The sequence below is a fragment of the Schistocerca nitens genome, chromosome 3 (assembly GCF_023898315.1).
Source record: "Schistocerca nitens isolate TAMUIC-IGC-003100 chromosome 3, iqSchNite1.1, whole genome shotgun sequence".
In the NCBI taxonomy this organism is placed as follows: Eukaryota; Metazoa; Arthropoda; class Insecta; order Orthoptera; family Acrididae; genus Schistocerca; species Schistocerca nitens.
In genome coordinates, this window is record NC_064616.1 from 452,639,676 (window position 1) to 452,667,139 (window position 27,464).

Here is a 27,464-nt window from a genome sequence, read left to right on the forward strand (position 1 = left end):
GATTGCCCAGAAAGCCGAAACCCGGTTCCTGACCAATAAATACAGTTTTTACAGAACATTAAGAAGTGTTTCCTATTTAACATCAAGCAGTGACGGGAAATTTAGTTAATACTGTAACAGATCATAATTTTAAAATCGACCGCCTCTGCAGCCGAACGGTTGGCGTCGCTGACTTCGGTGCGGAAGGACTCGGGTTCGATTACTGGCGGGGAATTTTCTGCGGTAGGGGGGCTTGGAACGGGGTTTACTCAGCCTCCTGAAGACAGATAAGGAGCTGCTTGAATAAAGAAGCAGCAGCATTGTCAGGATTAACGTACAGTCAGTAACGGTCGGAGGGACTCGCTACACGCTGATAACAAGTGCCACGTTCATAGAGCGCCCCTCGTGCTGCCTTGTAGGGATCAGTAGGCCAGTCGGAACGGACTCGTCTGTGGCTTGCAGTTTTTTATCTTCAGAACTTAGGCATCTGTTGTCCATTAAAATTGAGGGTAACCCCCCTCCCCCAACCATCAGTACCGGTCCCACACAGCCATGCACACGCGCCAGCATACAAGAGTATCTTCATCAAGGCTTTAACAATAGTCACGGCGGGGGAGGGGGGGGGGGGCTGGGGGGGGGAGGGAGAGAGAGAGAGAGAGAGAGAGAGAGATTTATGTGTATGTGATAAATTCCTCCCCTCAAAAGTTTCCTTTCCTAATAGCTCCTGTGTTATCACAAATAATACGTCACTGATTTCATTTGTAATAAGATTGCAGTACACGCGAGGTGCCTAATTGCTTTCACCGCCCTGAGTGGAATGCATAAGTTCTGAATGTTTGCCAACGCGCAGTCTTCCATAGTTTTTCTCCCCTTCGCAGAAAACAGCGCGTAGGTCCCCAGAATGAGATTTTCACTCTGCAGCGGAGTGTGCGCCGATATGAAACTTCCTGGCAGATTGAAACTGTGTGGCGGACCGAGAATCGAACTTGGGACCTTTGCCTTTCGCGGTCAAGTGCTCTACCAACTGAGCTACCCAAGCTTGCACTTGCCCGCGAAAGGCAAAGGTCCCAAGTTCGAGTCTCGGTCCGCCACACAGTTTTAATCTGCCAGGAAGTTTCAGTACGTAGGTTGTGAAGCCGTTATCTTGAGGACGTTATAAACTGTTAGCAAGTAAAATTCTGAGTTTTGTACAAATGGGATGCCACTCGCTTTTTTTGTTAGCAGAATACGAGAATTGCACAATTATAGTCCACTTTATGAATTACAAATAATTTCCATTCTTCACACTATCACAGAGAATAAACAAAATGAACTTCATGTTTGCGTGATTACTATCAAACTAGTTCTCAGTTAAATGTCCAAAAACTAGAGGTTGGCCGGCCAGTGTGGCCGGGCGGTTCTAGGCGCTACAGTCTGGAACCGCGTGACAGCTACGGCCGCAGGTTCGAATCCTGCCTCGGGCATGGTTGCGTGTGATGTCCTTCGGTCAGTTAGGTTTAAGTAGTTCTAAGTTCTAGGGGACTGATGACCTCAGATGTTAACTCCCATAGTGGTCAGAGCCATTTGAAATAGAGGTTGCTTAAAGTTGTTAGCCAACAACGACCACGGCAGACATGTCTGTCCTCAGATACTGCCGATGGAGCTCTGATTTGACAGCCGAACCACCTCGCTCACCATGTAAGTTAGACGTGACCAGACCTCCGAAGTGCTTCGACCGCGTTTTCGTTTAGCAATTGTTTGTTATTCTGCTGGCAATTACCGCTTTTCAAATAATGGAATGGTATCCTGCTACTGAAAGGTGCTTTAATATAAAATTAAAGTAAATTCACAGTTTAGTTTTTGTAGTATTAAAAACAGATGTTTATCATTTTGGCGCTCTACCTTCCGAACACAGCACACAATCTCGGAGAAGCACGACAATGTAGGTGATCGTTCTCAGGATACCGAATAAACCATCTGTCATCGGTAGTTCACACCATGCTCGTCATCTTCCCACTGCTGCCTTCTCAATTGGTGTAAGAGCAGCTTCTTGTAGCTGGATATGATGGCTGTAAAGCCAGAAGTGTGACACAGTGCTCCCAGTGAATGCAATGGCTGCTGTTTTCATTCGATCACTCGAGGTTGAGGATTTTATTCCATATGTAGACATTTTTGTTCTTACTAATTTTAGTACCGGGTGATCAAAAAGTCAGTATAAATTTGAAAACTGAATAAATCACGGAATAATGTAGATAGATAGGTACAAATTGACACACATGCTTCGAATGACATGGGGTTTTACTAGAACAAAAAAAAAAAAAAAAAAAAAAAAGTTCAAAAAATGTCTGACAGATAGCGCTTCATCTGATAAGAATAGCAATAATTAGCATAACAAAGTTAGACAAAGCAAAGATGATGTTCTTCACAGGAAATGCTCAGTATGTCCACCATCATTCCTCAACAATAGCTGTAGTCGAGGAATAATGTTGTGAGCAGCACTGTAAAGCATGTCCGGAGTTATGGTGAGGCATTGGCGTCGGATGTTGTCTTTCAGCATCCCTAGAGATGTCTGTCGATCACGATACTCTTGCAACTTCAGGTAACCCCAAAGCCAATAATCGCACGGACTGAGGTCTGGGGACCTGGGAGGCCAAGCATAACGAAAGTGGCAGCTGAGCACACGATAATCACCAAACGACGCGCAAGAGATCTTTCGCGCGTCTAGCAATATGGGGTGGAGCGCCATCCTGCATAAACATTGTACGTTCCAGCAGGTGTTTATCAGCCAGGCTGGGGATGATGCGATTCTGTAACATATCGGGGTACCTCTCACCCGTCACGGTAGCAGTTTTGCTGTCCAGCGCCATCTGTCGGACATTTGTAAACTTATTTTTTTTCCCCTAATGAAACCCCATGTCATTCCAAGCAAGTGTGTCAATTTTTACCCATCTGTATTATTTCGTGGTTCATTAAGTTTTCAAATTTATACTGACTTTTTGATCACCCTGTATATGGTGCACGACACCTGCTTCGTGATCGCTGTGTAGTAACTACTGCAGTTTTCTTGCGAGGCATATTTGAATATTAATGGCTTATGTTTAAATGTTGGCACTCATATTAAATTATATGAATGCGTGGTTTCTTTCGTTTCGAACAGGTCCCAAAGAACAGACACCACTCGGAATCCTCAGCTGTAATACATTATATGTAAACTGAATGTGGAGGAGGGAGAAAGGTAACGGAAGAGATTACTGATGTCAGCTGCATCGGGACATTACGCGGAATTAGCGGCGGCGAGCTGAAGATCACGGGTTCGAATCCCGGTTGACATCAGTATACCCTTCCCTTTCTCCCCCTCCACTTTCAGTTTACATATAAGTCATAATAAAGTTGCACGAACGCCGTTCTATGCTCGTATTAGCTGTTTACGAAGCAACAAGTAGTCGTTTGACTGTGGGTGACAGCAAGAAACGGCGGAACCATGTGATCCTTTGGTGTTACGGTTATGACTGTCATAGACGCAAGTTTCTCAGGGTCTTGATCAGAGCAGGAATTTCCCAACCTCCATCTGTGGGAGACCTGTTTCGGCAGGTGTCAACAGTGGACTACGTCAATATTGCCCTGTTCCTCCAAGAAGCGGACACACAGCTATAAATCACCCACAAAGGATCAAGCGTGAGAAGGTGATACATGGACTGTTCAGTGTACAGATTGTACAATGAAGTTTAACGGGTATTCGTGTATGTAATATTACTATGTTGCGTACACGATTTTGTATGCGAAGTTTGTCACTACTCACTTCTCTGGCTAAGTAGTTAACGCCAAAGGCCTATAAATAAAAAGCAACGGCGGCTTCGAAAATTATCATAAGTTGCGTAGTGCGTGCTGTAATTCAATTTTTGTGTGCTGAACTACCGATAGTTGTTTCAGTTCACCTGTGGTTGCCTAGTTTACGAACGTACAGTAATGAGTGAAGGAGATAACGAAACAATCGCGTCAGGGTTCAAATACTGGCCGCAGAAATGTCACGATGGAGAGTGGAAGGACAGGTCCAGTGTTGAGACAGAGCAAATAGTGCAACGGGTGGATCGAAAACTGCGATCTGATCGACGAATGACAACTGATGTTCTCATCACTATTTACGCACCTGTCACTGCAAAAACTCGGGTCTCGCAAATTGTGGTGTGAGAGTGTGTACCAAAAATGCTTACCAACCAACGCAGAGCGAAGTATGTGGAGCGGGTGAGTAAGTTTACAGACCGCTGTCGCCAAGACAGTGGTTTGTTTCCCCACATGTAAGGCTGACTTTGTCCAGTGGTTCCAGGTGGTATGAATTGTAATGTTTCACATTTTTTCGGGAGGGTTTGTTTACTCTAAAGGAGTACAATTTTTACACGCAGACCAGGAACCTAGCAAAAGCAAGTTATGACACGCTATTGGCCAAAAGCATTGTATATACCATAGCTGTAGTTTTCTTACGCAAACTTTCCCACTCTCGCTTGTTGTGACGTAAGTATTCCCTATTGCCCTTGCAAGATAACGCACACAAGAAAGTATCGTAGGGAACAGAGCACCTCAGATTTCTGCGCAGCGCAATAAGTAACATTCCAGTCAACTTACCATCCAGATTAACAGTCGGCATGCGCCCTGTGCAATACAGAATTTCACAGAACAATTTCTTTAAGATACAGTTCTAAGTTTTCTAATTATATTTGGTAAAAGTTATACACTTTCAAATGGATTTGGCGAAAAAATCAGATAGCATTTACGTAAGCACACCATTTTGTATTGTTCAGATTAATTTTACGACATAGATATAAACGAAAGTTAAGAATACGGAACCAGTTTACATACACAATAACGAAACAAAAGTTAAAACACCCGTACTCAGTTTACGAGCCTGCCTTCGGAGATCGTGAGATGGCTAACGCAGTTGCGTTAGCGCTTGGCCCCGAAGTACCAGGTTCGAATTCTGGCGGTGGAACAAATTTCATCAACATCATTTGGCGGGAAAGATCGAATGTGGTAGCGTGAAAACTTTTCCAACTTCCAATTTTTATAAAAGTAGGGGGTGGTGGGTTATATAACCAGATATTACTGAAGATGACTAACATAATTCGAATACTTTCTAAATGTACCGCAGGTGATCAGTTACTGGTCCTGTGACATTTATATAACAATTTACTAGTTTCTCCTCACAAAAGGGTCCCTATGAAGTGTTAAGGTTATGGCGTCATTGACAGCCACATTGTGGAAGCGAATAAAAATTTCCTGTAGCTGAATCTAGCTTTCAGTACAGCGTTGATAGCTATAATTGTGAAATTAGAAGAAAAGAAAGAAACCCCACTGTTCTCTGCTGTGTCGTTATTCGGTCACGTAAGTCAAGAAGGCCTTACGCCAATGATTGCATTTTAGGAGAAGTGATATCTTGATATTCCAGTGGTTCAACACAGCTGGTACATTTGCTACTGAAACGATGAAACAGTCGATACGTAGTATGTGGTACAAAACTATTGGAAAACAAGAGATGTTAATGCATTCTATTAATAGAAACAAAAATCCAGCTTAAAGGAGGGAAGAAAGAAAGCATCGCGTAAGGTGGACTTCGTGTTGTACCTAACAAAATGCTTTTACAAGCAATCTCTTTCTAACCGTAAAAATCAAACGTTACTGGCCCAGAATTCACTTGTTGGTCATAAACATTATTTTTAGACGCGATAAAGGCAAGTAACGGAACCAGGAAAAAGATCGTGTGAAAAACGTTTGACAATAAAAGGCACCAACAGTAGAAGTATATAAATTAAGAAGCTACACGGTAAGTATTAAAGTTGCATGAACACGAATGAAATTAGTGAGGACTGTTTTGCAGGGATATAACAAAGGAGACTAACTACTAGGCTGATAAGAAACACATCAGTGTTTCAATTTCTTGAAAAATTTGAAGGGTAAATCAAATCTGAGTAGAAAAGTACATGACGTACCGTAGGGATTTGGCACACGTAAGCAATAAATTGAAGACAGGCCAAACTATAGAGCCAACATTAAAAGATATAACGTCTGACATCCAGTGAACCACCATGCGAACACAATTTCACCCTCGGAACCTCAACACAAACCAATAATCATGACAGAACAATGGGAAAGAATCCACTACTCACGGCCGCAGTCAGTAAGACCGGGTAATGATCTGATCATCGATTCCAGGGGATCGGGCACGTCATTAGAAGACTCGGAGCTTCTCAAAAGCTCTGAAGACTAAGCGAATATTTTACTTGGGAACGCACAACACGAACACACTACTGAAACCAGATAAAGTGAAATAACTGACAAACACCAAGGATAAGTTCAGTATAAAAATTCTGGTAATACAGGAAACATGATTCTCAGATGAGAACCGCTTTGACTCTGAAAACTACAGAACGTATAAGGAGAAACCAGTCATAACCATTCCAGGAAGAAATCTCAATTTCTTCGGAACAGGATTTGTAGTACACAAATAGTGGACTCTGTAATAGGTTTCACTTCAAAATCAGAAAAATCTATTCTCACGATATGATTTGGTCAACGCAATTCCAAAAATCATACAAAAATCATACAAAAAAACTACGAGGTAGGAGAATATTAGACACATCACATAGCCATGTCTTCGAAAAACATCAGACAAATTGTGAATGAAAGAACAAGGAAAGGACTTTTTGAATCCGATAATCACCTACTCCAAATCAAAGCGAAATTTATACCAGACAGACAAATAGAGAACCAACAGAACTGTCAGAACATATCCAGAGTACCTAAAATTTAAAAAGAAATAACAAAAAAATTTTAAAAAATCTACTTGACGACTGGGCAGAACCGTAAGAAAAAATCGGATAAAATTGAGGCAACCACCGAGAAAAAGGAAACAAAGATGGTGGAAGATGACACATGACAGAGCTATAGAAGACAGAATAAAAGCCTGAAAAAAATTTTCATAGAACATCCGAAAAATGGAAAGAATAAAACAGGATACAGAACAACACTTTGAATCTAGTCCATAGACAAGAGGTTACGAAAACCACAAATTGAGAGAGACAGAAGAGGGCTTCAACAAAAACACGCGGAAATTTTACAGACCATTCAGAGAGAATGACAGGAGAGCTTATGCTTGAAAAGATAAGATGGAACACTGGAGACAAACCCGAAAGAGAACTGAAATAGTAGCACAATACTTCACTACTAAACCGTGACAGACCGTTGCAAAATCCACGGTTCGAGAACCCAAAACCTTACCGCGATTCCAAACCGTCAACACACGGGGAGATCGTGAAAATGATATAAACAATGAAGAAGAAGAAGAAGAAGAAGAAGAGCACCTGGGAAGATGGACGGATTGCGGAAATCTGGAAATTAGATCAAAATACACAGTATCATTGAAAACATCTGGAAAACAGTAAAGGTGCTAGAAGAATGAAAGTCAGCCCAAATGCACCCCCTTCACAAAAAAGGAGACTAAACAGATCCTAATAACTACAGAGGGATTTCACTACTGACTGTGACGTATAAAATTCTCTTCAGAAACCCACATCTACGTGATTACTCTGCTATTCACAATGAAGTGCCTGGCATAGGATTCAATGAACCACCGTCAACCGGTCTCTTCCCGTTACACTGTCGAACGGCTCGCGGGAAAAACGAGCACTTAAATCTTTCTGTGCGATCCCTGATTTCTCTTATTTTATCGTGATTATCATTTCTCCCTACGTAGGTGGGTGCCAGCAGAATGTTTTCGCAATCGGAGGAGAAACCTGGTGATTGAAATTTCATGAGAAGATCCCGTCGCAACGAAAAACACCTTTGTTTTAATGATTTCCACTCCAATTCCCGTATCATGTCTGTGACACTATCTCCCCTATTTCGCGATAATACCAAACGAGCTGCACTTCTTTGTACTTTTTCGATGTCATCCAACAGTCCCACCTGATGCGGATACCACACCACACAGCAATACTCCAGAATAGGCCGGACAAGCGTGGTGTAAGCATTCTCTTTAGTAGACCTGTTGCACCTTCTAAGTGTTCTGCAATGAATCGCACGCAGTCTTTGGTTTGCTCTACCCACAATCTTATCTATGTGATCGCCCCTATTTAGGTTATTTGTAATTGTAATCCCTAAGTACTTAGCTGAATTTACAGCCTTCAGATTTGTGTGACCTATCGCGTAATCGAAAATTAGCTGATTTCTTTTAGTACTCATGTGAATAACTTCACACTTTTCTTTATTCAGGGTCAATTGCCACTTTTCGCACGGTACAGATATATTATCTAAATCATTTGGCAAGTCTTTATGATCATCTGATGACTTTACAAGACCGTAAATGACAGCATCATCTGCAAACAATCTAAGACGGCTACTCAGATTGTCTCCTATGTCGTTAATATAGAACAGGAACAATAAAGGGTCTACAACACTTCCTTGGGTAACGACGGATATTACTTCTGTTTTACTCGATGACTTTCTGTCCATTACTACGAACTGTGGCCTTTCTGTCAGGAAATCACGAATCCCGTCGCACAACTGAGGCGATACTCCGTAGGCACGCAGTTTGGTTAGAGGACCCTTGTGAGGAATGGTGTCGAAAGCCTTCTGGAAATCTAAAAATATGGAATCAATTTGACATCCCCTGTCACTAGCACTTATTACTTCATGAGTATAAAGAGCTAGTTGTGTTTTACAAGAACGATATTTTATGAATCCGTGCTGACTGTCAATAAATAGTTTTCTCCGAGGTACTTCATAATGTTCGAATGCAGTATATGTTCCAAAACCCTACTGCAAATCGACGTTAGTGATATAGGCCTGTAATTCCTCCTACTTCCCTTTTTGGGTATTGGTGTGACTTGAGCAATTTTCCAGTCTTTAGGTACGGATCTTCCTGTGAGCGAGTGGTTGTATATTTTTGCTAAATATGGAGCTATTTTGTCAGCATACACTGAGAGGAACCTGAATTGTATACCATCTGGACCGGAGGCCTTGCTTTTATTAAGTGATTTAAGCTGCTTTGTTACACCGAGGATATCTACTTCTATGTTTCTCATCTTCGCAGTTCTTCTTGATTGGAATTCAGGATACTAGTCTCAGATCCACAATTAGAATACGGAGGAGGGTTCAGAAAGTGAAGGTCATGCAGTGAACAGATCTGGTGCTTGAGAATAATACTGACAAGAATGTCCAGGAACACCACAATAACATTCGTAGACTTAAAGAAGGCGTACGACTGCATAGCTAAACACTGGAAGAAATGAAGGTGGGTAACAAGACCACAAAGCTAATCCAGGAAACATTAACAAATACACCATCCAAAGTGAAGTTTGAGGTAGAGATCTCTGAAACATTTGTAATCAAGACAGAAGTGAGACACGTAGATACCCAGTCACCCGTTCTATTTAGCTCGGTTTTTGAGAAAATAAGTAGGCCATGGAACAAGAGTCAATGGGGTAAAGATGGGGGGGGGGGGGGGAGAAAAGGATGTAACTGTAAATAAGTTAAGTTACATAAAACTGCAACCAATCACTTTTTGAATAATTCTATTTTATTCCACGAACCGGTTTTTCGAATCTTTTCAGGTTCATCAGATGATTTCTGGAAGTTACATAATTATTTCTAGTATAATGCTGGCTCTGTCGCCACTGGTAACCAAGTCTAGAAAAATAGCAGAAGTGGAAAGTTTCAAATACCTGGGGGAAATTATACAGAAAACACAACTGAACTGGGAATCAATGAAGAAAGGATCACAAAACTCTAAGTAGCATAGAGAGATTGCAAAACTACAAGAATTATAGAGTGTACCATGGAACCATTACAGCAAAAGAAGTATTTCCATAAACGCCAAATTAACACACTATAGTACAGTAGTCTTACCCTGTAGGCCTGAGAAACAGTAATCAAGAGAAGAACGAAAATCCAGGAGAGAGAAATGTACATGTCGGTTCAGAAAGAGGGTACAGTTCTTTTGTCGGTCTTTTTATCCAGATCCCAACAGGCAGAGAAGATTGCAAACATCAGAAAAATAAGGGTAAAGTTCTTAGGCTACATACGTAGGATGAACGAAAACAGATTGACCAAGAAGAACTTTAACATGGTTAAAACTAGTACACTGGAAACCAACTGGGTAAAGGAAATCGTGGAAGACCTCAAGAAATTGAAAATCTGCACAGAGGACATGACAGAAGGGAAAAATACAGAGAAAAAATCAGAAAACAGAAATTTCAGCAAATGCCCTAAGAGAAGAAACAAGGAAAGAAGTGGACATAAGAGAGGAATAAGCAGTGAATGTACGAGAGGTTGTGGAAGAAAAGACAAAAAAATGCGATGAAAATTGTTGTAGCGCTTGCGTAAGCGGAGTTAGCAATAATAATATAGTGGTAGTAGTAGTGTGGGATGGTACTTGAAAACAAGGAACACATTACAATGAAATGCATTGATTTACAGCGAGAAACTCTCGTAAATAAAAAAGATTCTTTTCTGGCGTCAGATTTTTGCGAGTGCAGTTGCCCCAAAATAACGTGCAAGCCAATAGAGCGAAAGTAAACAACATTTCACGTTTCAGTGACTGTGATGATTCTTACGGCGAACACAGCGTCATACAGTTCTTGCTTAAAATCCTGTATGTACCTCAAAGAGAACTCATCTGTTGTCAGTTCAGCTGTCTTTCCTACGCACGAAGAGAGCCGAGCAATAAATGGTAAGTAAAGCTGTCCACAACCCGAAGGTTAGTTCGAAAACTACAGTACTTCCCTTAGGCATGATCCTTTCGTAGATGGTATGCCCTTGTCTCCCTCTGATCACTGAAACAGCTTACCGAACCAGTTAGAGGATCAACAGTTTAACGCGACTATGAACCGCGGTGCAGTTTGACATTTTCACGTACACTCATCACTGCATAGGTGAAAGAAGCATAAAATGTGAAAATCAAAAGCAAAAACATAAACAAAATTATTTGTAATTTCGCCGGCACTTAAGTGAAAGAATTTCATTTCTACGTAGAGCTGTAAAGGAAAAGAAACCTCGTTTGCGAAGAAATTAAACAACTGTTTACACTAAACTGTTTTAATGATGTAAGTTCAATTACGTTTAATGAACCAGCGGAACAAATTTGTTGTACAGTCTCAATTGCGCAGTAAACTTTATTGAAAGACGGGTTTCGCATGTTGTGCACCTATTTTCAAGTTTCCTACAGCAAGATAATACAAGATTTACTTCTGTAATCGTATTAGTGATGTTAGAAATAATTCACAGTGGAATCCTAAACATTTTACTACCACTACGTGATGGCGTCATCACTCACTGTAAACATTTTACCAGTTTTAGTATGTCAGTCGACTTCTCGTAAAATGCTCATCACCGGTAACCCTAGGTTTTTTATCCTGTTGTAGGAAATTCGAAAATCGGCGCTTGCCAACCGAAACAATAGATACAAATTTTAGTTTACAACTGAAACTGTGTGCAATCCAAATAATTTTTGACTACCTGAAATTGTTCTGTGGCACCATGAAAAACATTACCAATGCGACAAGAGCAGTTTGACGAGAAAAGGCAGTACTGAAAAAACTCAAGTTGAAATTATAACGCTTCACGAAGCAAAACGGTGCATCCGGAATAGCAGCAATGCTTGGGCGCCGGACAATACTGCAGATTCCTCGAGGCACATCTGCAGCTAGCAGAACCTGGTCCCGGGCGAACCAGTTCTTGTGGACGCCGTTGTGATTCAGCCTGCGCAGGTGCGATTACTTCCAGTGGAAAGCTATTTTTGTACCTAGTCCATGGTTGAGGGCTCATTAGTAATCTCGGAGATCCACTTGGAATTGGTTCACAGCAAACAGCTGAACCCACAGTCTTACGAAACGGGCAAGAAGTAGTGATCCTCAGGCAACATTGGCAGCATTACGCTAATAGTGTACATTGAGGTGGCCAAAGCCACTGGATAGCGATATGCGCTTATACAGAAAGCTTTAGTATCGTGTACGCAAGGTACAAAAGGGCAGCGCGTTGGCGGATCTGTCATTTGTACTCCTGTGATTTATGTGCTAAAGTTTCCGATGTGATTATGGCAGCACGACGGCGATTAACATACTTACTTCGAACGTGGAATGGTAGTTGGAGCTCGAGGCTTGGGACATTACATTTCGGAAGTCGTTGAGAAATTCAGTATCCCAAAATTCACAGTGGCAAGGGCTCAGAGAATACCAGATTTCGGGCATTGCCTCCCGCCGTTTACATCACAGTGGCCAATGGCCTTCTCTTAACAATCGACGGCAGCGATGTTAGGGGAGAGTTGTTAGTGCTAACAGACAAGCACCAATGTGTGAAATAACCACAGAAATCAATGTGGGACGTACGACGAGCGTATTTGTTCGGACAGTGCGGCGAAATCTGGCGTTAGTGAGCTATAGCAGCAGACGACCGGCGTTGAGTACCTTAGCTAACAGCACGATATCGCCTGCAGCGCCTTTCTTGGCTGCTGACCATCTCGGTTTGACCATAGACTGGGAAACTGTGGCCTGATCATATGGGTCCCGACCTCAGTTGCCACGAACTGATTGTAGGATTAGTGCGTCGCATACCCCACATAGCCATGGACCCAAATTGTTGTCAAGGCACTGTGCACGCTGGTGGTGACTCCATAATGGTGTGGGCTGTGTTTACATGAATCATTGACTGGTTATGTTCCGCTACTTGGAGACCACTGGCAGCCATTCATGGACTTCCTGTTCCCAAACAACGATGGAATTTTTATGGATGACAGTGCGTCATATCACTGGGCCACAATTGTTCGGGATTGGTTTGACGAACATTCTGGGCAATTCGAGCGAATGATTTGGCCACCGAGATCGGCCGACATGCATTCCATCGAACATGTATGGGTCATAATGGAGGGGTCAGTTCGTGCACAAAATCCTGCATCAGCAAGACTTCAGGAGTGGATGGCAATAGTGGCAGCATGGCAAAGTATTTATGCAAGGGACTTCCAACCACTCGCTGAGTCCATGCCACGTCGAGTTGCTGCATTGCTCTGGGCAAAAGGAGGTCCGAAACGATATCAGGACTTACCCCATGACTTCCGTCGCGTCAATGTATAACACCGGCTCGAGCCCTTATAATTATGTGAGCAATTGTGTCTGCAGGTTTCTTCAGATGTGCCGTATCTACCCGAAGCCACTCATTGGTGATCAGATCCTGTACAACTGCTACATTGCGGAGACTTTGACTGCTACGTACCACCAGTTGTTAAAAGTAATTTCTGTGGGATTAACATTGGGCAATGTAGTGGACCAGTCGAAGGGCCGTAAAATATCTGAATGTTCCTTAAATCAGGAACGTAAGCGTACAGGCCTGTGAAAGGAAACGCATTATGGGTGGCTGTCAACGTATTCGGAACACGTCTGGGATTTTTGAACGTGTGCGGTCATTGATGAGACGTGTAGAATTCTTCCTCCTCAGGTCGTCAGGGGCATATGGATCCTCGAACTCTGTTATAAAGTGTTCATGTACTCAGTTATAACGTGTCGTATGTTTACGGATGATTTCCTTGCTTTATTGTCCTCTATTCTCAGCTTTAATTTCTACCTATGGTAGTCAAACACCTCGTATCTTGTAAACTAAAAGTAATTTCCATGACAGTGTGAGTGGCTTAGCACTAGTAACAAGTAGTTGGTGGTGTACTTGGCAGAAGTTGCCTACAGTGGCTGCCTCTGCCTGTTAGGGTATAACTTGCATTCCATACCTCTGAAGACCTTAATCCATTCCGTCTGAGAAGCCTTCTGTGTTTGTGTCTGCTGAGAAGAGGCGCGGAACTGTGTGTGTGTGTGTGTGTGTGTGTGTGTGTGTGTGTGTGTGTGTCAGCCAGGTTGACATTAGGCGCATTCCTTAAGTTCTTCTTTATTTATAGTAGTAACTTGCCTTTACCTATGCCGAACCGAACCAACCAATACTAAAGGACACGCTGTAACTCATTTACCCTTTTTTTTGGGGGGGGGGGGGGAGAGAAAATATTTTATTTCTACAGAAGCAATGAAACTTTTAACTTAAATTATTCTACCGAATGGCTGGACTGTATGCTGTAATGCCTGGAAGTTGAAGAGGAATTTTTTTTTAATTAACTTATTTTAGGAAAGGGATTAATCTGCCTGTTATCTATCTTTGCACTTGGCTGCACTATATGCCTGATTGTATTTTCTGTACAACAATGAATTGTGGCTTAGTTGTCTGGGTATGTTCGTTACGAATGTACGGATGTCCACGAAACATGCATTATGTTTCAGATTTCGCGAAGTAAGAACAAGATCAGTTTTTTGAGTGTCCCAACAATGGGACGATGGTATGTTACATTATCGTTCCTTTGTAGATGAGTCTTAAGTGTGCGCATATACAAAAATGGCTTACGTTGTTGAGATCTGCGTTCTTTACGTTGTATGTGTGTGTTTCCAGGGTAGATAATAGAATACGTTCCCTTTAACATTTTAATATTCCAGCTGAATAAAAACATGTCACATGGACTTGAAATTGCAGTAGTTCTAGCAGAACTAGAGAGCTATGGAGTGAGTTAACATTCCATGCAATGTAGATGAAATACTAGATGACGACACTGAGAGAAACGCACTGAACAATGAATATATTGTACCTGAAGTAGTTGGCACTTTAGAATTTACAACCGAAGGGATGAAGCTAATGTTATACCGATTTACCTGCAAAAGTGTGTGTTAGAGGTTTTTTTTCTTGAGGTACTACTGAATACTATTGCAGAACAAAGTCAAATAGGTGCCTGCCAACAGAACAACATAAATTTTCGTCTTGCCAAAGACTAGCTAAAATCCTTATATCTGAGTGGATGTCATAAGCTTCCACATGATTGTTTAGGCGTTGATCTCCTGGACAAGCAGGTATCATTTTATAGGACGAATAAAGGTCAACGAAGTGATGTGACCTTTATTCACCCATATGATAGAGGCTGTCAGTTTCGGATGTCCGAATGAGAATAGTGATGTACTTTTCAAAGAAAAAACAGGATCAACACCAAAATGCAGAGGACCACAAGGAAAGAAGTTGATGGGAGGACGGGTAAGCAAAGATGTGTGATGAGATCTAGTAAACCACTTTATTGTGCCAAGTAAAACACATATGTGTAATAGGCGCAATGTTGGTGTAAACAATTGTTTTGTTTCGTTTCATGCTGAATACACACTCAATAATAATACGTTCTATTTTGTTCACAATGTTTCTGATAGTTTTCTGCATTGACATTAATATTGCGTATTTTGAGAACTAATTTTACCAACGTCCCAAAAATGGGACAATCTACAGTTGTTGTGCTTCTATAGGTTCTTCAGAACAGCTTTTTCTTTCGTATATCATTCAGCGTATCACACTGTGAAAAATGTTGAAAAAATACAATAGATTTACCAAGTAATGGGTTAAATAGTGAAATCCTCTTTGTGACATGGGTTTAAGTACTGACCTATTCTACATAATCTACCTGAAGCTTGCGATTATTGAAAGCAGTACAACTACTCTAACTTGGGGAATGTTCTAAACCTGTGCTTAGTAACGATCTGAAACTGATTGTATTTTATCTTTGCCGAAATTATCAGCGGGATTATTTCCCGGCCATGACAACGTATTTCGCAAACGTTATTAGAATGCTCTTGGCTGTCGATCAGTCAGGCCGCTGGGGCTACGAGCAGCGTCTCGAATGGTGAGCAACGCGCGACAGTCGGCACTCGTTGCTACACTGCATATGTAGTTCCGTAGATTGCCGCTGCTGGAATGGGCGCTTCAAGCCACTGAAGCAACAGGTGACTGCTGCAGTTCATCACGCGCTTGGCGGTTTCTATAAACTGCAGTCTCGCAGCGAACCGTCGTAATTCCTTTTAATGAATGTACCTTGAGAGTTGAAAATTTCTGACACTGGGACCTGAATTTTTTTGATTCTCGCGACATATTCATTATCGGCATTTTGTAAATTCAGCATACCTAAAAGGTTTGCCCTGATATTTCATGTCTTTGCATCTTTACTAAAACCATAGAAACTTGAAACTCGGACGCTGGGAAAGGTTTTAAACGATATTTGAAGCTGGGTGTTGTGCGAGTACCGAAATCGGTCGCATTTTTGAGTAGTTTAGAATGGAGGGAAATGTTTTTTTACCACGGCACCTCGTTTCCCGGCATACCAACCCAATAATTGTACGTCATTTTCGATAGCATGGGCAGATTCACACAGATACTAAGATGATCTGATATCAGATTAGAAGAAAGCAAAACTTAGAAATACATTGACTTCTCTCAAATCCAATATACTGGACAGGCAAACATCTGTCGTCAGCGAATAATAGTAATAATAATAATAATAATAATAATAATAATAATAATAATGTATGAATGTCACGTGAGTCGAGCTATCTGAACAAAAACACTGTCACATAAAAAAACACCACAAAACTTATAACATGTGATAAATGTAAACATAATGGCAATAGTAACAATTCCATGTCGCTATAGTATAGCTAATTCACTCACTCAGTGGACAATGTTGGCACTAAGGTGGATTGCTGATCAGAAAAAACTTCCTCCAAAACTGTGTACTCATAACAATGAAACATCAGTGTTGTTAATATAGTGCATGGATAAGACAGAACCCATACACCATTTAAAGTGACAACAGTTGCCATACGGACACAGAATAGGCATTATATCCAGTGAGACAGACGTACTCGAAACGGCGTTACCTGATGTGGAAGTGCGAAGCAGCTGCCCCAAGCCCACCGCAGCAGTCAGGGATATTCTTTCGCTGATTCTACTATAGTGGTATGAAAAGAAACTGCTGTCGCAGATGAGATACAGGGACGAAAGCGTCTCAGGAGAGCTGTGCAATCTGACGGGAACATTGTTTCCTCATACAAGGCTTGCAGGCGCACTGCAAAACCAGAAGACAAATACAGTTGAGGATACTACGTGCCGGTCGCTGGGAAAGGGTGTGGGAAAGCAACACCCAAGTTTGATAATAAGTTGATAGCATTTAATGGTACATTACGAAGCATTTAATGGTACATTACGAAGCATTGGTACGTTGAACAACCAAAGATGACGGATTTCAAAATATCTTTATAATTAAATTAAATTCTATTCCATTTTTAAACATTTTGCAATACAGTTGATGTAATCATACAGAAATACATTAAATACAGTTCGTAACACGGACATTTTATACAAAGATTATGGACTGCAGTATGTTGGTTAAAATATTTGCAAATCAGAACTACAGGACATAAACATTCTCGCAGATAAGTATCAGTAAATGTCGTCTTTACAGCATGTATAAAAACTCCAGTGTAGGAAAAGCTTTGTTTAACCACTTCTCTGTAACATTTTAAAAATCAGATAATGGAAAATCATATGCATGTGTAGACAGTGAATCAAAAAACTTAACTCCTAAATACTCATAGCTGTTAATTCCATTCCGAGGCGTAGTTTCGGGCGTGTCCGTTTTCTTTCTGTCATGTTAGGTAGGTGGAATTGATTTTTGTAAGGTACATTTGTGTTGATTTTCTCTTATGTGTAATAAACAACTGAATATAAATAATTATCAGATGATTAGTATTTTCATTTTTTTAAAATGATCTCAGCAAGAAGCCCTACCATCAGAAATTTTTAAGATGGACCTGATGGCATTATTTTGCCAATGAAGATTTTCTTTGCTCCTGGTGAAATACCCAATGATAATCCAAATGTTAACTGTGTATCGAAGAAGGCACAAAATTGTAGTTATCACTATTGGTTATGGCATTACCAAGACAGGAGTACTGTCTTCTTGAGTACATGTCAGATTTTCTAAACTAAAAGGTTAGAAGGAAAGGCGAAAAAGAGGGTAAAATTATTGTGAGTCCTGCACTGTCCTGATTTCAACCCCTTGTCCACTGTGCCTCCTGTATCGACCTATCCACACACAGCATGACACACCCTGGTAATGGATCAACTACAATTAAAACATTTCAATGGCTTAATGCTTTTCCATGCCTCTGTTATGGTAAAGCTCACACTGGTTAATGTTCACAGTGAAAACATTTTAAAGTAACCAGGAAATGGACTAAAAGTAAAGGCAATAATGCTGGAACAGTAATTTCCCACTTGTACATCAGCTACAGTAATCATTGTTGGCTATTACATTATAAGCTGCTGTGCTCCACTGTGCATTTCTTGTTAACTGCGAAAGGTATCTCAAATATAATTCTGGGATCCACAAAAGAATAACATGTATGCAGATGATGTGCTACCAGATGGTGTCAAGTCAGAGCCAAATCAGGAAGTTCAGTGGTTAATACCAATGAGCTGTAAAGGTAAAATCTTACAAACATTACTGGAAATATGTTGACAGGATACAGAAAACATTGACTGAAGTATTGAATTCACAGAGCTCAGTTAGGGATGAAAGGTGGTCAGCCATGTGGGGCTATGCAAAGTTGTACAAAAGCTAGGCAGTCTTTATTTTTATACAGGGTGTCCCAGGAGCAATGGTCAGTACTGAACGATATGATGGGTATGATCATTCAAGTCAAAAAAGTCCACTAAACATACTCTTATAATACATACCTTAAAAGCTATGGGCACTTCTTCGGTGGAAGAGAGGTTTCACATTAGCCAAGATGAAAAATTCCTCATAACTCTTCAAGATGTGCTTTTTAGAGCCCATGTTTACTAGACTTGTTTGCTTCGAATGATGTTCCATCATATCCTTGAATATTGACCATTCCTTCTGAGGGTGAGTTATGGACACTAATGAAATATTTGGGATATGCAAAGGAGTGGCCAGATCTCTATTTAACCAGTTTTAATGCAGCTAGAGTGAAATGTCGGCAGAAATTTTAAAAGCAACAGCTACAAGTCTTAAGACTGTGGAAGTGTTTGGTATGCTTTTAGAGAAAGACAACTTCCCCCACGAGCATGCAGTAGTGCTGCAACATGTCATGGCATGGGCTCGACTAATGTCTGAAATAGTGCTGGAGGGAACTGACACCATGAATTCTGCAGGGTTGTCCATAAGGCCGTAAGAGTACAGAGGAGGTCGAGATCTCTTTTTGAATAGGACGTTGCAAGGCATCCCAGATATGCTCAATAACGTTCATGCCTGGGGAGTTTGTTGGCCAGCAGAAGTGTCAGAGTTGTTTTCCTGGAGCAACTCTGCAGCAATTCAGGATGTGTGGGGTGTCGTATTGTCCTGCTGGAATTGTCCAAGTCCGTTGGAATGCACAATAGACATGAATTGATGCAGGTGATCAGATATGTTGTTTACGTATTTGTCACCTGTTACATCGTATCTGCAGATGCCCCACACCATTACAGAGCCTCCACCAGCTTGAACAGTCCCCTGCTGACATGCAGGGTCCATGGATTCATGAGGATGTCTTCATACCTATACACATCCATCCCGCTCGATACAATTTCAAACATGATTCTTCCAGTCTGCAACATGTTTCCAGTCATCGACAGTCCAATGTCGGAGTTGATGGGCCCAGGTGAGGCGCAAGGGCCTTTGGCTCAGAAAGCCCATGTTGATCATGTTTCGTTGAATGGTTTGCACGTTGACTGGCTCGGCACTGAGATCTGCAGCAGTTTGTGGAAGGGTTGCACTTCCAGACATTGTTGGTCCCATTCTTGCAGGATCTTTTCCTGGTGGCAGTGATTTCTAAGATTTGATGTTTTACCAGATTTCTTATATTCACAGTACACATGTGAAATGGTCATATGGAAAAAATCCCCACTTAATTGCTACCTCAGAGATGCTTGTGTGCCAGTGATAACACAACATTCAAACTCACTTGATCTTTATAACCCGCCATTGTAGTAGCAGTAACCGATCTAAGAACTGCGCCAGACACTTGTTGTGTTATATAGGCATTGCCGACTGCAGTGCCATACTCTGCCTGTTTACATGTCTCTGTATTTAAATAAGCATGCCTATACCAGTTTCTTTGGCTCTTCGGTGTATGACCTACGAAATTGAGTGCATATTTACAACTTTTTGTATTGATGAATTGTTTCTCTTGGTTGAACAGCTTGGCACTGACTGGCCAACACCTCCCCACAGTAATGATATACATGGCTGATCAATGTTTTGCTGAAATATATACTGGTATGTCTAACACTACACAAAATTAGTGCTTGTTTCCATTAAAAAGATACTTAGTATGCAACTGTAGAAATAGACAGCATTAGTATATTTTATGGTTAGTGAACAGTTAAGTTTTGAGTCTTATTTTGTAGGAAATTGTTTGCTCGACTGCTCTTCTGCGACAAAACTACTGTAATGAGTTTTCCAACCCCTGCCTCAGATTTTTGGTATGCTGCTGGCTATAGAGACCAAAATATGGATATAGTGACAAATTATTTTTTCTAAAATGTATGCTCATTGATTATAGTCAACTAGACATTTGCATTGTTACAAAATCCTCCTCACAAAGCAAACCACTGTTTTCGCTACTGATATTGGATTGAATAGACATACATTCAGTTTTCCTATACATACCAATAACCCAGTTTTTCTCTTTCTTTAAAGTGAGCCATCCCAGTATATTATAAAGTTTTAGATGGTGAAATAAGTGTTGTCAACAAAAGCAATTTGTTCCATGTAGGCTTTCACGGCCGGCGTCTTCATCAATAAACACTTCTGGGCTAAGTTGCTGTGGTCGATCTGTAGAACTTCTTCTCCCTGACGTTTCGTTCTCAACTACGGAGAACATCTTCGTTGACTCACCTCCGAAGATGTTCTCCTTAGTTGAGAACGAAACGTCAGGGAGAAGAAGTTCTACAGATCGACCACGGCAACTTAGCCCGGAAGTGTTTATTGATGAGAAGCAAATTGGTTTTGTCTTGGGCTGAAGACGCGTTTGCTAGGCAAAAGTGAAGAAATGTATGTGAACACATCATCCTTTGGATATGAGCAACTGTTGAAATGTTTAGTACTTTTATGTGATGAAGGTTAGTCACAGATATGTTCACCCATGGTACAATGTACAATGTGTACATGGTCATGTGTCATTCACATCTTTAATTTCCTGTGGCAGGCTGTTGCAGGGTTTTACTCCATGATATAAAACACTGTTGTCTGTTTTAAACTTATTTTTCATCTTTAGAGGTAAATGATAATTCGCTCAGGTTCCATGCTCGTGTACAGAGCTGTTCATGGCTCGTGCATCTCCACTGTAATATTTGAAGACAGATTGTATTTGCATAGCCACTGACTGTGCTAACTACAAATCTGATTTGTGCTGAAATTTGTGTAGGTAATAACTTTACATTAAAATTGTTGCACATTCTTAATCTGAAACTTAATCCTTTGTTTCAGAATTTTGAACCAGTTGCCTATCCTAAGAAAGACTATGGAAAGTTTCACACTGGAGACTCCTACATAGTCCTGAATGTAAGTAGTAAGATTGGCCTTTGTTTGGAATACAAAGTTCCAAAGAGAGACAATGGCTGGCCATCACTTTTCTTCTGAAGGTGAAATTCCATTACTGATGTTAACATATGTAAAAATACAAAAATATGTTCTACCTTTCAGTACTATTAGTTCCTTCCTCTGGGAAGAAAGAAGTATAATGTTTTATGCAAGATATAATTTGAATATGAATTAAATTCATTATTTTCAAAATATTTTAAACATGTGAAAAAGGGAAATTAGCTTGAAGATACCTGATAAGAAAAGGCATTAGCCTATATTAATGTTATCATCAAACATGATATTCCAAAATAACGTGGAAAAACCATATTTGAAGCTTATTTTGCAGTAACAATACTGCGTGAACACGTCTCATTCATACAAGACCTTCAACTTGATTAAGTATTAAAAACATACTGACATTCTGTGAACCCTGTGGGCTTTGTTGGCTTAATAGCATATCCAGAAATAGGAATTGTTTGATATTTAATAAATAGATGTTGAACAGGAGCTAACTTTGTACTTCTTGTCTTCATTTTTAGACAGTGGATGGCCAATCCCTAATAAGATATAATGTTCATTAAAATCTCATTGTTTCCTTCGAGCTGAAGTTCACGACTTGCAATTATATGTATTGTTGATGTAATAAATATACTTTATAGCAAAGCTAAATCATCTGTATGTGACAGCAAATGTTACTGGTAAGCCAGGTGGATGAAAACACCTGCATGTGAACAACATGACAGTGCAAGACAAAAGCAGCAATGTGCACACATGAAGGTATTGCACCATCTTGCATCCAATCAATATCATTGAAGAGTAACAAATTGTTTTTGTGAAGGCTTGCAGTATTTTGTCTTCTGCAGTGTTGACATTGACACATCAATTTCACAGTTACTTGATCTCTCCCTCCTTTTTTTCTTTTATAAAATATTGTGGAATGAGTCAGTTTACTGGATATATATATATATAGTGAGTTATTTTTCAGTCCTACTCTTACAACTGAGCATTAAAGTAGTTCAGTTTTTTTAGGCTACTAGTTTTAAAATAAAAATTAATCAGTGGAGTAGTTGTCCAGAAGAAATGATTTTAGGTTGGATTTAAAACTTGCTTTGCTACCTCTAAAATTTCATGTTATTGGTAAAATTATCAAAAATATTTCATGGTGCATGTGGCACTCCTTTCTGAGACACTGGCAGCTTGAATAATGGGCAGTTAAGGTCACATTTTTCATAGTGTTGTAGATATGGACATCAGTGTTCTCAAATTTTGAACCCTTCAGAGCAGTCTACCCTTTTTACTGACTCTGGCTCATGTGTCATATAAGTTATTGATGCAACACTATTTGTTGTACAGAACCGACTATAGTGTTTTCCTTAAAATTGTGGAAGAGTTTATTTTCAGGGAACCACTTAATAATTCTTTGAAATGTATCATAAAAATTTCTTCTGTTGCTTTCTCTCTGATGGGATTTATTGTAACCCTATTATTGTCTACAAAAATTGCATTTCTGCTCAATAGATGTTAGTGGAAGGTCACTCACATATGTAAGGAATAAGTGTGGACCCAAAATTGGAACACAGTGGGGACTCAATTTGTGGTTTCTCCCCAGTCGCTAATATTATGTACCCCTCCGACATGGTTTTAATTATTCACTACAGCCTTTTTGCATTCTGTTTGTTAAGTACGTTCACAACAGGTGTGCATAAAGCCATCAGTTCGATAAAATTTGAATTTTTGTAAGAGAGTAACATGATCCACACAATCTAATGTTTTGGAAAGTTCACTGGAAATAACAGCTGGTGATACTACATTATTTAAGGCTTGTAATATTTGGTGAGTGAATGTATAAATAGCATTCTTAGTTAAGAATCTGTAATTGAAACTGTGATGTGCGGAGTAAATTGTTTGTACTTCAGTGTGGGATGACTCTTAAGTACATTACTTTATCAAATATTTTGGAGAACATCAGTAAGGAAATTGAACAGTAATTCTTTGCCTTTCTTGTGAAGAAGTGTAACAATGGCATATATTAATACCTCAAATTCCCTGTGCCAGTGATGCATTACATATGTCACGAAAGTTATTAGCAATCAAGGTAGACCAACTCTTCAGAATTCTATTTGAAATTTCATCTCACCATATGAGCTTTTGTTTCTGAGAACTTCTATAGTTCTATTATGTTCAATGAAGTAGGTTGGTGTCATTTCTAGTTCTTAAAATTTTGTGAAGCAGCATTTTTTAATGTGTTATTTTTAATGCGTCATTTTTAATGCGTCATTTTTAATGCGTCATTTTTAATGCGTCATTTTTAATGCGTCATTTTTAATGCGTCATTTTTAATGCGTCATTTTTAATGCGTCATTTTTAATGCGTTATTTTTAATGCGTTATTTTTAATGCGTTATTTTTAATGCGTTATTTTTAATGCGTTATTTTTAATGCGTTATTTTTAATGCGTTATTTTTAATGCGTTATTTATTCCCTCAACTAAACAATTTAATCCTATTTTTACTGCTACATTTATGTAGTGATTGTTGGAAATACTGCAATGTCAGTCACAGCTGTTTCATTCAGTTTAATTGTGATAATACACTCCTGGAAATTGAAATAAGAACACCGTGAATTCATTGTCCCAGGAAGGGGAAACTTTATTGACACATTCCTGGGGTCAGATACATCACATGATCACACTGACAGAACCACAGGCACATAGACACAGGCAACAGAGCATGCACAATGTCTGCACTAGTACAGTGTATATCCACCTTTCGCAGCAATGCAGGCTGCTATTCTCCCATGGAGACGATCGTAGAGATGCTGGATGTAGTCCTGTGGAACGGCTTGCCATGCCATTTCCACCTGGCGCCTCAGTTGGACCAGCGTTCGTGCCGGACGTGCAGACCGCGTGAGACGACGCTTCATCCAGTCCCAAACATGCTCAATGGGGGACAGATCCGGAGATCTTGCTGGCCAGGGTAGTTGACTTACACCTTCTAGAGCACGTTGGGTGGCACGGGATACATGCGGACGTGCATTGTCCTGTTGGAACAGCAAGTTCCCTTGCCGGTCTAGGAATGGTAGAACGATGGGTTCGATGACGGTTTGGATGTACCATGCACTATTCAGTGTCCCCTCGACGATCACCAGTGGTGTACAGCCAGTGTAGGAGATCGCTCCCCACACCATGATGCCGGGTGTTGGCCCTGTGTGCCTCGGTCGTATGCAGTCCTGATTGTGGCGCTCACCTGCACGGCGCCAAACACGCATACGACCATCATTGGCACCAAGGCAGAAGCGACTCTCATCGCTGAAGACGACACGTCTCCATTCGTCCCTCCATTCACGCCTGTTGCGACAACACTGGAGGCGGGCTGCACGATGTTGGGGCGTGAGCGGAAGACGGCCTAACGGTGTGCGGGACCGTAGCCCAGGTTCATGGAGACGGTTGCGAATGGTCCTCGCCGATACCCCAGGAGCAACAGTGTCCCTAATTTGCTGGGAAGTGGCGGTGCGGTCCCCTACGGCACTGCGTAGGATCCTACGGTCTTGGCGTGCATCCGTGCGTCGCTGCGGTCCGGTCCCAGGTCGACAGGTCGACGGGCACGTGCACCTTCTGCCGACCACTGGCGACAACATCGATGTACTGTGGAGACCTCACGCCCCACGTGTTGAGCAATTCGGCGGTACGTCCACCCGGCCTCCCGCATGCCTACTATACGCCCTCGCTCAAAGTCCGTCAAGTGCACATACGGTTCACGTCCACGCTGTCGCGGCATGCTACCAGTGTTAAAGACTGCGATGGAGCTCCGTATGCCACGGCAAACTGGCTGATACTGACGGTGGTGGTGCACAAATGCTGCGGAGCTAGCGCCATTCGACGGCCAACACCGCGGTTCCTGGTGTGTCCGCTGTGCCGTGCGTGTGATCATTGCTTGTACAGCCCTCTCGCAGTGTCCGGAGCAAGTATGGTGGGTCTGACACACCGGTGTCAATGTGTTCTTTTTTCCATTTCCAGGAGTGTATCTTGGGCACTGACAAGTTATCCTGTCTCCTATTTCAACGTGTCCCACACTATTTTAATCTTCTCTGTGGTATTGATATGTCATGATGTGCATATTTCTGGACAGTTTAATGGCTTCAAATTAAATATTAGAGTTTTTTTTCCGTAGTATGCAAGTAACATTGGCTGTAGGCTTTTGCTGGCCATTACATGAAATTCGCTTTTCCTCTTGCATATTTGGATGCCTTTAGTTATCCATGGTGTACTTGTTTTTTAATTATCTTTCTGGCTAATTTCAGCTTGCATATGTTCAATGGCAGCTCCTGCAAAATTTTTATGAATGTACTACAATGGTGGCCTGTAGCTATTAGGCTTAAAAGTAGTAATCATAACTAAACTGAATATATTAATTTTACTTACATTAATTAAACTGTTTAAATATATTTAAACTTTATTGTGAAGAATCATGAGGAATAAAATAAAATGAAACAAAAGACAAAGAAAGACAATAATACCAGCAGTAACTGAACCCAAGCAATTGAATTGGCAGTGTGTGCACTTGACCACTCGTCTGTGGGTCTCTTATGTGGGCAACTGCTTGAAAATCCCTCGTACTCTATGCAGAAATCTTCAGAGAATGTAATGTGCTATTGACGTGTGCATGTGTTCCATCCTGCCTACCCTCTCACTGCTATGGATGACTTTCTTCCATATATCAGTGAACAAAAAGCTGAGTATATATAATATAACACACGTGCCTCTTTTTGTGCTATCTTTTGCAAGAAATCTTGTTTCAATATCTTGAACCCTTTATGGAATGATGATTATGACCACATGATTCACAATGCGACTGTCCACTGGGTATAATAACCAATAACTTGTGAACGAAATGAGATGTTGTTCTGCTCCCAATTTTAAATAAAATGTTGATATCTCACCTAAATTTCATATACAGAAGTGAGTGCACTAAAATCAACCGTACACAGTGTATGCAATGCATTTTTACCGCTGCACTCTTTAAAATTTTGTACAGCGCTTTATTTGATGCAGCACACTGACTATGATAAATAGTGAAAAGAAATTGTCTTCATTCAGCAAAGATACCAAAATTAAGGTGTGCAAAAATTGGACAATAGGCATTTCATAGCAGGTAGCAGCATTAAGCGAGCAGTACAGTGACAGCAAAGCCACTCTCAGTGCATCTGTAGCAGTCAAAGGGCAAAGTTTTATAATTTAACATTGTGAGAAATAAAATAAAGTGGAATTGGGAGGGGGGGGGGTAGTTGGGAATTGGTAGCACCTCAGCTGATGAAATGCCAGTCTGTTGTCTAGACCACACAGCCACTGCCCCATTGTGAAAATTGCTTCTCTAATATCCCTCATACACTATGCTTTCACTGTACTTGACCCACAGTACTCAGAGAAACACATTGACCTAGTGCATTGAGCAATGTAGCACCCTACGTCCTGGAAGAGAAAAACGATAAATCAGAGCATACTTCGTCTAAAACAGACAACTGTGTCCCATCACTGAGTTTATCATAGTTTATCATAGTGTATCTGACAGTCATGTCAGCACTTGATACTGGTTTCTAGTTACCACAGAAAGAGCCCTACAAAATATGTTTCCATTCATTTCCTTTGCATGCCAGACTGCATTCGAAGAGCACCGGCATAATTTTAGTGCACTTATACAGTATGCTGTAGCATGTTAGCGAATGATCACTGGCCACCACTTCATGTATTGAAACAAATTTACTAAGAAATATATTTAATTTCTCAGTGGCATCACTTTTCGTATATCTCACCCTATATCACTTCTTTTAACCGAGTCTTAAAAAATTGTATCATGGCATCACTCATAAGCCCCACTGCTTTGTGTGGACATAACTCAGAGCTATAAGGTGCTACATATTTAATTTCCATTCATTGTGCATAACAGTCTGACAGTCCATTAACTGTTAGATAGAGATTATTTCAGCCAGAGCAGTGTCGACAAAAATGTTGCCAGTCAGGATCATGCGATCTTGCTGCACCTAAG

The 27,464-nt window shown here is 40.8% G+C and overlaps 1 protein-coding gene across 2 annotated transcripts in view; it reads left to right on the forward strand.

Annotated features, from left to right (window-relative positions):
* Positions 1 to 27,464, forward strand: part of LOC126248379 (gelsolin, cytoplasmic) — a 315,183-nt gene that overhangs the window by 142,642 nt on the left and 145,077 nt on the right. For both annotated transcript variants that reach the window (XM_049949318.1, XM_049949317.1), the window contains exon 2: positions 21,329 to 21,403. In XM_049949318.1, the coding sequence (XP_049805275.1) occupies positions 21,329 to 21,403 (75 nt within the window). The remainder of the gene's footprint in view (positions 1 to 21,328; positions 21,404 to 27,464) is intronic.